Source organism: Bos taurus, chromosome 16 (genome assembly GCF_002263795.3).
Source record: "Bos taurus isolate L1 Dominette 01449 registration number 42190680 breed Hereford chromosome 16, ARS-UCD2.0, whole genome shotgun sequence".
Lineage (NCBI taxonomy): Eukaryota > Metazoa > Chordata > Mammalia > Artiodactyla > Bovidae > Bos > Bos taurus.
Window position 1 is genome coordinate 51469052 of NC_037343.1, and position 12818 is coordinate 51481869.

Genomic DNA, 12818 nt, shown 5'->3' on the forward strand with positions numbered 1-12818 from the left:
GAATATCCATGACCTCACTTATATCTATGCGCCCTCGTCCACTGAGGCTGCTATGGATACAGCCGAGTGGCTGTGCTTCTATCCTGACCCCATAATCTGTGGTGGAGCCAAGGGCCAGAGTGATCTACACACAACCTTCTCTCCCATGGCTTCCCATAAGCTTCCGAGAGAAGATAGGAGCTTAGGCTTGTTCTTCTGACCACTCTGCTGACCCTCTAATCTCCTCTCCTGTCCACCTGCCCCCATTGAGCACTCGGCTCCAAGACTGGCTGCCTTGCCATGGCAAAGAACTACAAAATTCCAGGCCGAAGCTGGTGGCGGCTTGCAGCCAGTGGTGGAAAAGCAATAGGTCAGAAGTAGGTGTTTGTATACATCAGGGAGATAGAGCCACTGTAGGACCTGCCAGAGCAGCACTGGGAGTGAACTCTGAGGGTCGAGGACGATGGCAGAATCTGGTCTGAGAACTGAGAATAGTCAGATTCAGAGGAGGCTGGTGCCTCAGTCAGGCTCCACCACTGGGCAGAGAGTGCTCCAGTTGTGTGGATAGAAAGATTAGAGTGAAGACTTGTTCCCCAAGTTCCACAGGACTGAAAGGCACAAGGAGAAGCGGGAGGCAGAACCTGAGACAAGAGGCTGAGAGTGTGGAGGGAGGAGGCAGGACCCCAGGTTACACTGGGAAAGCAGCAGGATATTGTACTGCAGATGCTGACCTGTGCCCTGTGGGCGGGGCTTCCTGGTGGGCGTGTCCTCCAGGGTGGATGGGAATATTACGGCTACAGTCTACACCCAGCACTTAGGATTGGAAGCTTAGTTGCCAACTCTACACTAGGATGCCCCATGGAGGCCAGGAAGTCCAGAAGATCAACCGTGTGAATTTGGAAGTCAACAAGGACTGTGACAGGAGCCGCTGGAGAAAGTGACAGGGAATCAGGAGTGAACCTTCAGAAGGTATGGGGAGGCCCCCCCCCCGCAGGGTTGCAGTGGACTTCACAAGATGAGATCTGTTAATAAGATGAGGTTCAAAGCTGGGACTTTTTTTGGTGAAGAAGAAACTAGTCTGGATGTGACCAGCAGGAGAGCAAAGCATACCTCTCCAGAGAGTAGTGGTCCAAGGAGACTGGAGAGAGAAGCACCCATGGAAGCCCACAGGGAGGTGGCATCACAGGCAGACAGGGTGGGAAGCTCTGTTACCACACAGAATTGGGGAGACATGGCTTCCCCAGCGTGGAGAGGTGTCAACATTCAATAATGGAGAAAGATGTTGACAATGCCCAGACCTCGGGGGAGGTGCTGTCATGCATCAGGTGTTGGGGGGATGCTCCAACTGCCCAGCACCAAGAGCCGAAGGAAGGTGTCTTGGTCCGCTGGCCTGTAAAAATGAAAGATGCCCCCTCAGGGTTAAGATTAGGGTCCTGGTCATCTGCTTCCTTCTTCTCTATACTGAATCCTGGGTTCCTCCAGCCCTAGCCTCTGCCACTTTATCATCTCAGGACCCAACTCCCATGCTCCAGGAGAGACCCTGCAATGACTCTAGCCTGGTCACATGGCAACTCTGGTCCTGGCTGCCTGAGTCCACAGCCTGTTGTCCCTTGGCAGAAGAGGAGGGAACAGGAGGATGGGGTTGCTGGTCATGGTCTATGGTGTCTCTGATATTCAGGGACCCATGTGCCTGTGGAATGCTGAGGGGCAGGGTGCAAGTGCAGGTGCCACCCCCCTGTCAGAGGTTGGGAGGGGCCTGTGCACAGACAGCACCTGGCAGGCCCCGGAGGGACACTGTCTGAATGTTGTGGAATGCTGTCATGGGAGCCAGACGTGAGAAAGACCATCCCCCCACCCCCCACCAAGGCTGCAGCCCAGTGTCTGGACTGGAAAATACACTTATCTTCCCACACAGACTCCCCCACTACTTTTCCTGCCCAGTGGCCAACAGTGGTCCCTAGAGATGCCCCTGGGACCATCAGCCTACTGGGACTTGGCCAACTCAAGCCTGGATCTAGGAGGACAGATAGTTGGCCTTGGATAGCTGCAAAAGTCACCTCGTCAGATGGACAGCCAGTGCGGGAAGCTCCTGTGACTCTGTGAATGCCAGAGAAAGGAAGGAACAAGGTTTGGGGGGTGGGGCTGGGGAGGGGGGTGGGTCCAGGGCTTGGGCCATCTTAGCTGTTCCAGTTACTATTGTTTCGTAACGAATGACCCCAAAGTGTCACAGTAACACCAGTCATGTGAATCAAGAGTGGAACAGAGCACACAGAGCTGGCTGGGAAAGTGTGAGTGGGGGCTCTGAAGCGGCAGGTTGGGATCACCTGTCTGGAAGCTGAGATTTCTAGGTTCCTAGCTCAACACTTATACAAGGCCTCTCCATGAGGCCTTTCCATGAGACCAGTTCGGGTTTCCTCACAGAGGGGTCAGTGGTTTCCAGGAGTGAGTTTCCCAGGACAGCAAGGTGCACGTTTTTCAAGTCAAGCCTCAGAATTCATAGATCACCACTGCCCCTGTCTTTGCTGGTTAATGTCATCACAAAATCTCACCAAGGACACACAGGTAGAGTATTTGGGGTGGATGTATTGTAGCCATCTTTGGAAAATGCAGTGTTCCACGTCAGTATTTCTCAGCACAGTTTCCCCCCTGCAGCCTAGGACTCTCCCTCTCTACTCAGAGCAAGGGAGCCCCTACGGTCCCCAGGAGTCCCAGGTCCTACCAGAGATCAAATCCAGATGTAAAAGGCAGGGAGGGGACAGCCAGAGGTAGGAGGGCCCAGAGAGAGAGTGGGGGTGCAGCCCAGTGGGAAGGACACAGGGATGTAGATGACACCCCTGGGACTCACTCTGCTCTGGGTGAGAGAAGGCTCCTTGTTGGGGCTGGAAGGGCCAAGAAACAGGCTTCTGAAGACCCCAGGTAGGGAGAGGGTGTCTCAGAGGGTAGAGGATACAGTGGGGCTTGTGGCAGAGGTGAATCCAGGTGACTCTGTCCCGCTTGCATGTGCTGGGTGCTTTCAAAATCAGATCTCATTTATCTTCTCAGTCAAAGTGTGAAAGTGTTAGTTGCTCAGTCATGTTCGACTCTTTGCGACCCCATGGACTATAGTCCAGGGCTAAATGAAAAGGTAGCCCATTTTACAGGTGAGGAAACAGGTACAGGAGGGTCCTTCCTTCAGTTGCTCAGTTGTGTCTGACTCTTTGTGACCCTTTTGGCTGTAGCCCTCCAGGCTGTCCATAAGATTTCCCAGGCAAGAATACTGGAGTGGGTTGCCATTTCCTCCTCCGGGGAGGGGGCAGGGTGTCTTCCCCCACCCAGTGATCAAACCTGCATCACAGGCGTCTGCACTGGGCCCCAGACTGGACCCCTGGGAAAGGGTATTGAGGTGGGGGCCAGCCAGCATCGCCACCCACCAGGTAGAATGTAGTGTGGGAGGTGGCCCTTCCGAGCTGCCAGTTGGGCCACTCTGCTGCTCAGAAAAGCCAAGCATGACTCTCTTAGACCCCTCTGGGGACCTGAAGCCACTAGAGCCTGGTTCCCACCTGTCCCGGCCCCTCCTCCCTTGGCCCTGTGGTTCCTTTCCATTCTGGGAATGCCACTTCCTCCTCTGGACTTGCAACTAGCTGCTGCTAAGTCGATTCAGTCATGTCCGACTCTGTGCGACTCCATAAATGGCCGCCTGCTAGGTTCCCCCGTCCCTAGGATTCTCCAGGCAAGAACACTGGAGTGGGTTGCCATTTCCTTCTCCAATGGATGAAAGTGAAAAGTGAAAGTGAAGTCGCTCAGTCTTGTCCAACTCTCAATGACCCCATGGACTGCAGCCTACCAGGTTCCTCCATCCATGGGATTTTCCAGGCGAGTGTACTGGAGTGGGTTGCCATTGCCTTCTCCAGCAGAGCTCACTGCAAAAATACCATCCAGACCACTCAGTGGAAAGAAGGCTTTCGGCTCCCCCCAAAACCTACACATTTCTTTCTGTCTCTGGAAACCATGTCATTATTTATTTTGCTCATTTGCCTTTTCCTCCCACATCAGTTCAGAGTTCAGGAGAGGCCTCCCCAGCCCCAAGAACAGTCAGGCCTACAGTGAGCCTCCAGAGAGGTTTGTGGGATGCAGACAAGACTGCCCAGGCCACCATGGGCTGGCATCCCCAAAACTCAAAACATGATTGTGCCCCACAAGGGAATTCAAAGTGAAAACAACATCAAACACGAAAATAAGCTTAGCCCTCTTTCCTCCACGTGCTTCTTTGAAATAACAAACAGAAATGTAACAATTATCCTTCATTTTTTGTGAGTTCTACTTTCTTGGCTGCTGCTTGGCTCATCACTTTTGGGTAATCCAGAAGAGAGTGACATCACCAGTGACCATACATCATTACATCTGGCTTGTGTCATCATCTACCTTAACCCTGAGATATCACCTATGATTGCTTGGAGACATCACCAGCCTGACCAGTAACATCCTTACATTCCATACCATGACAACATCCTGCCTGTGATGACGTCACTATCTGCTCTGCGGCATTACTTTCTTTGGCCCTGTGATGCCACCCTGCTTCCCTCACGACCTTGGCCAGTCAGCTTCTCTCCTGTCCAGCGGCTGGTGTTCCATGTTCACTGTGTCCCCGGCATCGTGCAGGTGCTGCTGGCGGCGAGGGTCAGATGCGCAGGCTGCGCGGAGGTCCAAGGCCCCCGCGGGATCCGCGGAAGGCGGAGGCTCGCCGGTTCTTCGTGAGCGCATAAGGGCCCCTCGCGAATTTTCCTTTCAGACTTCTCGCGGTCTCCGCTCGGCCTGAAGGTGAGCCTCGCGCCTCCGCCCTCCCGGAGAGGCCCCCTCCCGGCGCATCGCTCGGAACTGGGGACCGGGGCGCGGCGATTTTCCCGCCTGGCCGGCGTGGTCCGAGGCAGGCGCGGGCGGGGTGCCCCGGCTAGCCTTTGTTGCCAGCGGGGTCTGTGGGCCGGGAGCTGACTCGTGACTGACAGCCGGCGGGGGCAGCGGCCGGGGGCGGGCTGCCCGGCGCCGGCGGCTCATTGGCTGGCTCGAGTGTGGGAAAGAACGCGGAGAGGGATTCCCACGCCCCGCAGCCGCGCTGCCTTAAATAGCCGGGCTGCTGCAGACACGCGCTTGGTAGCTGAGCCTGGGACCCGCGGGAGAAGTGCCTGGGAAACCGCGCGCCCAGCCTGCCCTCGGCTGGGGGTGGCGAAGGGGCGCACCATGCCTGCGGACATCCCGGGGAAGCCGAGGGCCTCGCCGCGGGCGGGAGCGGCGGCCGGCGCCAGCCGGACCCCAGACCAGCCCCGGAGCGTGGCCGAGCACCGGAAGGTGGGGACCTGGCCGGGCGTGGGTTGGCAGGAGCGGGGCGGGGGGGGGGGGGGCGCGAAGGGGAGAGGGGAGATGATGCCTGCAGGACTCAGTGGCTGCCGGCTCCACAGTCCTCCAAGCCGGTCATGGAGAAGCGGCGCCGAGCGCGCATCAACGAGAGTCTGGCTCAGCTGCAGAGCCTCCTCCTGGACGCCCTCAGGAAAGAGGTGAGTTGGGGGTAGGGACAAGACTGGGGAGTCTGGAATCCCGGCCTTCCTGGGCGGCCCGCCGCCCTCACCGGCCCCGCCCGCAGAGCTCCCGCCGCTCGAAGCTGGAGAAGGCGGACATCCTGGAGCTGACCGTGAGGCACCTGCAGAGCCTGCGGCGCGTGCAGGTGACAGGTGAGGCGAGGGCGGCGGCGAGGGCTCAGGGGCCGGGGCTGAGGCCGCGGGCGCCGACCGCCTGTCCCTGCCACCCCCGCAGCTGCCCTCCGCTCGGACCCCGCTATCCTGGGCAAGTATCGCGCCGGCTTCCATGAGTGTCTGGCCGAAGTGAATCGCTTCCTGGCTGGCTGCGAGGGCGTCCCTGCGGACGTGCGGTCTCGTCTGCTCTGCCATCTGGCAGCCTGCCTGGCCCGGCTGGGGCCCGCGCGCCGCCCGCTTCCACTGGCCCCAGCCACTGAAGCCCAGGAGCCCGAGATCTACGCAGGCCGCCCGCCGCCGCCAGCCTTTGACGGCCCTTGCCCCTTGCCGCGCCCCGGGGCGGCCTTGGCACCCATCTTCCTGCCCGGGCTGGCCCTCGCCGCCCCCGGGGCCGGGGCTCAGGGCCAGGGCGCGCCCTGGAGGCCGTGGCTGCGGTGAGACCGCGGCCCTACAACCGACTGAGACTGTGCCAGAAAATGGTTATTTCCAGAGATCGGGTAGGGAATTTTGTTTTGTCGTCTTCGTGAAGGGTCCAGTTTGGCCGAGGCCCAGCGCCGGGGTCGGTTGATGTCTTCTCATGAACGGGCGGGGCGGGCCGGGCCGGGCCGGGCCGTGGGGATTTATTCAGCTCCCACCTGGGCCGGCCGGTGCGCCGCGCAGGGGTTCGCCCGGCCTTGAGTTTGGCTGTGTCCCTCTGCGCTGAAGCCGACCGCCTCGAGGGAGGAGGGTGTGTGTGAGATGTCCCTGGGGGGCTCAGGCAGGACTGGAACAGTTACCACTTTCCCAGAGCGTCTCCCAGTGCTGAGAAGAGGTCGTGCATCCTCCTGGGGCACAGTTCTCTCCCCGCAACCCCTCCTGAGGCCCCTGGAAGGCAGAGACGTGTGCACGCTGTTGTCTCTGGGGCTGAGGTGGGCTGAAGCTTGGGTTCTGGCCTGGTGCACCGCCTGCCTTCTCCCGGGGGAGCACAGAACTACTCTTGGCACCTGTGGGTCAAGCCTGCCCCAAGCCAGTCTCTGCCCAGCAGATGGGGGCCAGCAGAAGAGGGCATCTGAGTCCTAGAGGCAGGGCCCCCAACCGGCCTGACAAAGGGCACTTTGTACTGGGGCTCACCTCCCGCCAGAGCCCAGTCCTCCCCTGAGAGGGAGTCCCCCGACAGTAGGAAGGAATTGGGGGTTCATTGGCAGGCCTATGCTCCTGTCTTGAACACTGGCTTTATGCTGACCCCACAATACAGTGATCCTAGCCAGCGTGGGGCATTGGCCGGGGAGCCACTGTCCTGTGGTCCTAGGTCTCCTCAGGCTGCTGCTGGACGCTGTGCTCCAGGGGCAGTGAGGAGGTGGTTGAGTCATGTGGCTGACACTGCAGTGTCTCATCCTGAGCCCTCTGAGGTCAAGGCAAGATGGGTTTCCCACCCACAGCCAATTTCATCAGATGGTTGCCAGCTACCTGCCTGGCCAGGGAGCATCAGGGAGGAGGAGGGTTAGTCACTGCTAGAGGCTTATCTCCTCCTCCAATGACCCCAACAGTTCCTGACCAAGGTTCATCTGCCCTCCAGGACTCAGCCGTGCACACCAAGCAGGGCCCTCCAAGTCCCACCAAGCCAGTCCCCTCCTGCTCTCTGGCTGCCTGGCCCATCTCCCTGGGTGTCCAGGGTCTGGGCCAGTGGTTTGGGGCAGTGGCAGCCATGTGGGCCGGGAGCCACACCCTGGGACCTGCACACACTCACTGGTCCAGGCCCTGGGGAGGCTCAGAGAGCTGGGTCACCAGCAGGACTGTGGGGGCATTACTGCTGACCAGCCTGGGAGCCCTCCCAGCAGAAGAGTTGCAGAGGGTCCATTTCAGGAGCCAGAAGTTCAGCTTTTTTGGGAAAGGGGAGCTGTTTGGGGTGGAGGCTCAGTGCAGGAGGGGAAGGCAAGGGACTTTGGGATATGAAGCCAGGTGGTTGGGTGGGTAGAGGGGTGGACAAGGCCTCCTCAGAGCTGGGTTCCACGTGGCCTGAAAGAATAAGAGGGATCTCCCCACCTGGTGGCCAGAGGGAGGAGGGCTGCCCAGGAAGGTCACATGGAGCTCGGGTCATCACTCCTCAGGGAGGGGGCAATCACAGTGTCAAACCAGATCCCCCTGTTCCTGGGCTGTGCTTCCCTTTACTTCCTTACTTCCTGTTCCTGGTCATCTGTCCTCAAGACGCTGTCGCCAAAGAGGTGTTTGTGCTGAGGCCCCTGTCAGCCCTCCAGGGACCTCTCCGGCTCTGAGGGAACCACACTGTTCCTCAGACAGGCAAGTTCCTCGTGTCTCTGTCCCTTCCCTGCCCCCTTTGGCCCTTCCCTACTCAGCCCCCTCCCTGCCCCCCGAGGTTCTCTCCCCACTTTCCCACCTGAGATAGCCACCCCAGGCTCCAAGGGCTCTGGAAGCCAGGGCCCTGTCTGTGTCACTCACTCCTATCCCCAGTACCTGCTTGGAACAGAAAGACGCTCAGGCCATACAGGCCTCATTAATTAGCTTGGGTGAAAGGAGTGTCACCCTTGATTAGATTAGGGGAGTCTGAGGAAGCACAGCTGAGGCTGGGCCCCTCCCCAGGCTGCCCCTGGGCAGCTGAGGGCAGTATCCTGGCGTCTGCTGGGGGTGGAGCCATGGCCCTTTCCACACTCAGCCTGGACCCCTGCCTGGTCTGTGGAGAGCTGGGGTGGACTCTTCTTCCTCCCACCCTCCCCACTCTTCCACCCATTGCCTGTCCCTCCCCTGCCTCAGAGGGGCTCTGGGGAATTCCTCTGCACCGCAATCCCCCCCCCCCCAAGTATTTGTGTTTTGGCTTTTGTCTTGCAGACTTTCTCGGTGGATAATAGAAGAAGCACCCTCTCTGGACAAATGTGCGGAGTGGGTGGGGAAAGAACCAGAACTTCCTCCTTCTGGGGGAGGGTGTGGCCCCTTCCCCCTCCCCCTACCCCGCACTGGCAGGTGGAGCTGCGTTCCTCTGTGGCCTCCATCCGCCCAGTTCCTGGTGGGGACCAAGGGTCAATGAGTGTTTGCTGAATTCCTGTGTGTAGTCAGGTGCTCTGCCTGCCTCTGTGGGTGTCTCGCCCTGTGGAACCCTGTGACTCTGGGTCCCTCTTTCTTGCCTGTGAGGTCAGGGCTTGGGGACTAACAATGACAGCAAATCATAGGTGTTTGAAATCTGGAGAAAGAGTTGGTCCTAACGGTGACAGCAGTCGGCCTCGCCAGGCCCAGAAAACTCCAGGTACTTGGGAGTTTGAAATGGGGTAGGACCTGGGGCTCCTGGGAGCCTTGACTTTTGAAAGGTGAGCCCTTAGCTTCCCAACCAGAGCTCCTGTGATCACCTGATTATCTCCAGGCCCCAACAGCCTCCTCTAGGCTCCAGGACCTGCTCCCCTTTCCCCCAAGAAAGAAGCTGAGCCCAGAGGGTTCTGGAGCCGTGTCTGGCTGCTCTCTGCCCCTTGAAGCTCTAGGGGCCATACCTATCCTGGGAGGCACCACTGGGCAAGGAAACAGGCCCTGGGGTTGACAGCCTCCCAGGAGGCAGCCCCCCCAAGAGCCCCGACCTGGTACTCTACCTCTGAATGTACTGAGGTTGACCTGCATCAGCAGTAAGGTCCTGTAGAAGATGAGGTCGCAGGGGCATCCTGGCCTGTCTCTCTCTGTCTCTAACATCCTCCACTTGGAGGAGGCCAGCTGTCCTTTGCTATGGAGCGGCCAACAGAGTGTGGGGTTTATAAGCTGGTCTCCAGCCTTCAGCTGGGACCCCAGCTGCTGCCGACATCTCAGTAGCAATCCGAAGAGACTGAGAGCCGGGACCACCCAGCTGAGCAGTTCCAGGACTCCTATCCCTCAGAAATTGTGTGAGATAATGTGTTTGTTGTTTTAAACGGATAAATTGTAGGTTAATTTGTTGTACAGCTATAATTAACAATGTTTTATGTAAAATTAAAGTTATTGTAAGTAACAATAGCAATATACAACTAATGTGCCCATGGTCACCCAGGGCCTCCAGCATCACGTGCCCACTTGATGATGGGGTTGTGGAAGAGGATGGGTGGAGCAAGGCCCAGAAACAGCCCTTGCAGTGGTGGTGATGAGCAGAGCAGACTGGACTCATGTCCATTGGGAAGCAGTTCCCCTGTGAGTGCCAGCTGCGGGTGCAGGGACAGGCCAGCCCCCTGTCCCCTTCCATTCCCATCCTGGGCTGACCAGCCACAGCCCAGGCCCCATCCCTGTGGCTTGTGGGCAGGGCTTAGGGCCATTTCTGTTTCAGTAACTGAGGGGGCACACTGTATCAGAACATGGTGTTGGGGGTTCTGGGGCCCCAGATTTCAAACAAAAACAGGCATGGGCAATGCTCCGTGCTGGGAACCACAGAGCTGACTGCCCTGCCCAGAGAGGCCTGTTCCCATCAGCCCTGCCATTCCCAGCACAAACCCTGCAACCTGCCCCCAGGGCCACACTGACCTGTCCCCAGTGGGCACATCAACCTTCTTTGCAGCCTGGTGTCCATGGTGACCAAGAGGCAACTGGCTGATGCTGCTTCAGAGGTCTCTTCTTGGTGTCCTGCCTGACCCTGACACCCACCTGGTGACTTTGGGCTCACCTCCTGGGCTCCTGCTTCAAACAAAAAGTCTGCATGTCTGTGTGGGGACGTGGGGGCCAATTCCTGCCTTCCCGTCTTTACCCACAAGTGGGCCAGAGGCTGGTGAAGAGGAGGACTTCCCTTCGCTAGGATCCCCCAGCACCCCTTACTCTGTCTAGCACGTGGGATAGGGCTCAGCAGCTCCAGGTGTGGGGAGGCTCCATGGTCCTCTCCTGGCCGCCATTTCCATCCCCTGACATATGAGCTGACCATGACCTGGGCCATACACGATATCCAGGGGCTGGGCTCCAGCCAGGGCCCTTCAGCTCCTGACCCTCCCTTCACATGGCCTTTCAAAGCGCAGGCCTCTGGGGCCCTAGGCTTGGACTTTCCCTGCCAGCCCAGGATCAGTAAAGTATTAGGGAAGACCTGGCCGAGCTTCTTCCTCTACCTGGATCAGGAGGCTGGTTCTGGACCAAACCCCAGGTGGGACAGGGCATCATCTGGCTGTGTATACATGGGATTTTCTTCTCTCTGTGTCCCCTGAAGTTTCTTTTGTTGAATTAAGAGGTGAGGGTAACATCCCAGGACTGAGCTGACCAGTCTGCCCACTTGGAGCCCAAACTTTTTGGTTAGACTTTTCCAGAGCAGAGCCCAGGTCCTATGGACTGAATATTTGTCTGCAAACTGTCCCTTGCCCTGCTAATTCATATGTTGAATACTACCCCCCAAGGTGGTGGCTTTAGGAAGTGGGGCCTCTGGAAGGAAATTCGGTCATGGTTAGTGCCTTTCCTTTTCAAAAGGGACGAGAAGGGAGAGCTCATGCTCAGGACACGACCGGAAGGCAGGCTTTCCCTGGAAAGAGGTCCTCATGGAACGCACACCCATGCTGGCATTTGCCTCTGGGTTCCTATTATTGATTTGTGCTCTTAGGGCAGCCCTGCTGACCAGGACCCCTGGGCTTGATGTTACTACACAGACAGGAGGCTGGAGGTGGCTGCTGACTGCCCCTCCCAGGACAGGAACAGGAGTTCTGGGTATTTGGGTTGGTGCGTCTTGTGCCCAGGTCCTTCCCTGCCACACAGATTTGACTCCTGTGCAAACCCAGCGATCGATGTCTTCCTGGGTCGGGAGGAGTTCCAGCCTGAACCCCAGGGTCCTAGGGAAAGTTGGAGCCGCCCCAGCCTGGAGCTGGGGAGTATTGTGTGGAGTGAATGAAATAAAGCCTGTAATGTGCCAATGAAATTTCATTTAACTATCAAAAACAAAAAAAAAAAAAGGGAATTTTATTTGAGCCAAACTGAGGATTATAACCTGAGAAGCAGATTCTCAGCGAGTTCTGAGGACTGTTTCACCCTTGTTGTTGTTCGGTTGCTCAGTCGTGTCTGAGTGTTTGCAACCCCATGGCCTATAGCACGCCAGGCTTCCCCGTCCTTTACCATTTCCCAGAGTTTGCTCCAAACTCATGCCCGTTGAGTCGATGATGCCATCCAACCATCTCATCCTCTGTTGCCCCTTTCTCTTGCCCTCAATCTTTCCCAGCATTGGGTCTTTTCCAATGACATCAAAGATAGTCTTACCCTTTTTTTTGGCCACACTGCACAGCTCATGGAATATTAATTCCCTGATTAGGACTTGAACCTGGGCCACGGCAGTGAAAAACCCAGCATACTAACCACTAGGCAACCAGGGAACTCCCCTCATAGACATTTTTGAGACAAAGCATCTTATATCAAAATGACATATTTTACATAGCGGGCACCAAGGATGCGTTGTCCAGGTAAGATTCACACGGGAGCAGCAGGTCGCTCACCGTGACCCCCTGCAGAGCTGGAGAAGAACTCTTCTTTAAGAAGTTTCATTGCTGACATCTGAAGAAAACAAATTGATCTTCTCTGCGGAGCAGGTGCCTGTTTGAGGAGCTCTGGTTCTTGTGTGATGCCGGTGCCCACTGTGCATCGCCCGGGCCCACAGCAGTGAAAGCACTCAGTCCTAACCACTGAACAACCATGAAGTTCCCAAAACATAGACTGAAAATGAAAGACTGGTCCTTGGGAAATGGAAAAGAAGTGGAGTGGGCCCTACACAGCCCCAGCTGACGACTTGGAAACAATTTTCAGGCCCTGGTGCAGGGCCCGAAGCCAGGCAGACTCCCTGAGTCGAGGAGATGGAGCTGATAGTCCTGAGGGACAGATGCAGCTGGAGTTCATAGCACAGGGGTCAGAAAGAAGAGAGATAACAGGACAGAACTCCAGAGAGCTGCAGGGGACCCTCAGACCTGATTAGAATACCCTTGTGAGGAAACTCTTCCAGGCCAGGGAAAGGACCCCCAGAGGGTTAGACAGCAACCCCTGAGTTCACAGAGTTCCAGTCTTCACCAGCCAGAACAGAAACCCTGCAACTGCAGGGCGGGTGGCAGAGTGACCAACAGGGTCTTGTCCAGCAGTGAGGAACGCTCAGCACAGGTGAAGCACTGTTCCAGGCCTGCCCAACGGAGTTTACAAACAAGATCTGAAAGGCTCAAGCTGTTTCCAAGT

General features: G+C 57.4%; 1 protein-coding gene across 1 annotated transcript; it reads left to right on the forward strand.

Moving 5' to 3' along the window:
- The first annotated feature begins 5105 nt into the window (after positions 1-5105).
- Positions 5106-11526, forward strand: HES4 (hes family bHLH transcription factor 4). Its single transcript, XM_015475198.3, has 5 exons — positions 5106-5301; positions 5412-5507; positions 5594-5681; positions 5764-7979; positions 8526-11526. The coding sequence occupies exons 1-4, from the start codon at positions 5194-5196 to the stop codon at positions 6138-6140; spliced, it is 669 nt and encodes a 222-aa protein (XP_015330684.1). The 5' UTR covers positions 5106-5193; the 3' UTR covers positions 6141-7979; positions 8526-11526.
- Positions 11527-12818: the final 1292 nt, after the last annotated feature.

Bases quoted from the DNA above. Each gene is read 5' to 3' on its own strand.
- HES4 (XM_015475198.3), top strand. From the start codon at position 5,194: ATGCCTGCGGACATCCCGGGGAAGCCGAGGGCCTCGCCGCGGGCGGGA. The intron at 5,302-5,411 runs GTGGGGACCTGG...CCGGCTCCACAG, and splicing joins GCGTGGCCGAGCACCGGAAG to TCCTCCAAGCCGGTCATGGA. The intron at 5,682-5,763 runs GTGAGGCGAGGG...CCACCCCCGCAG, and splicing joins GCGGCGCGTGCAGGTGACAG to CTGCCCTCCGCTCGGACCCC.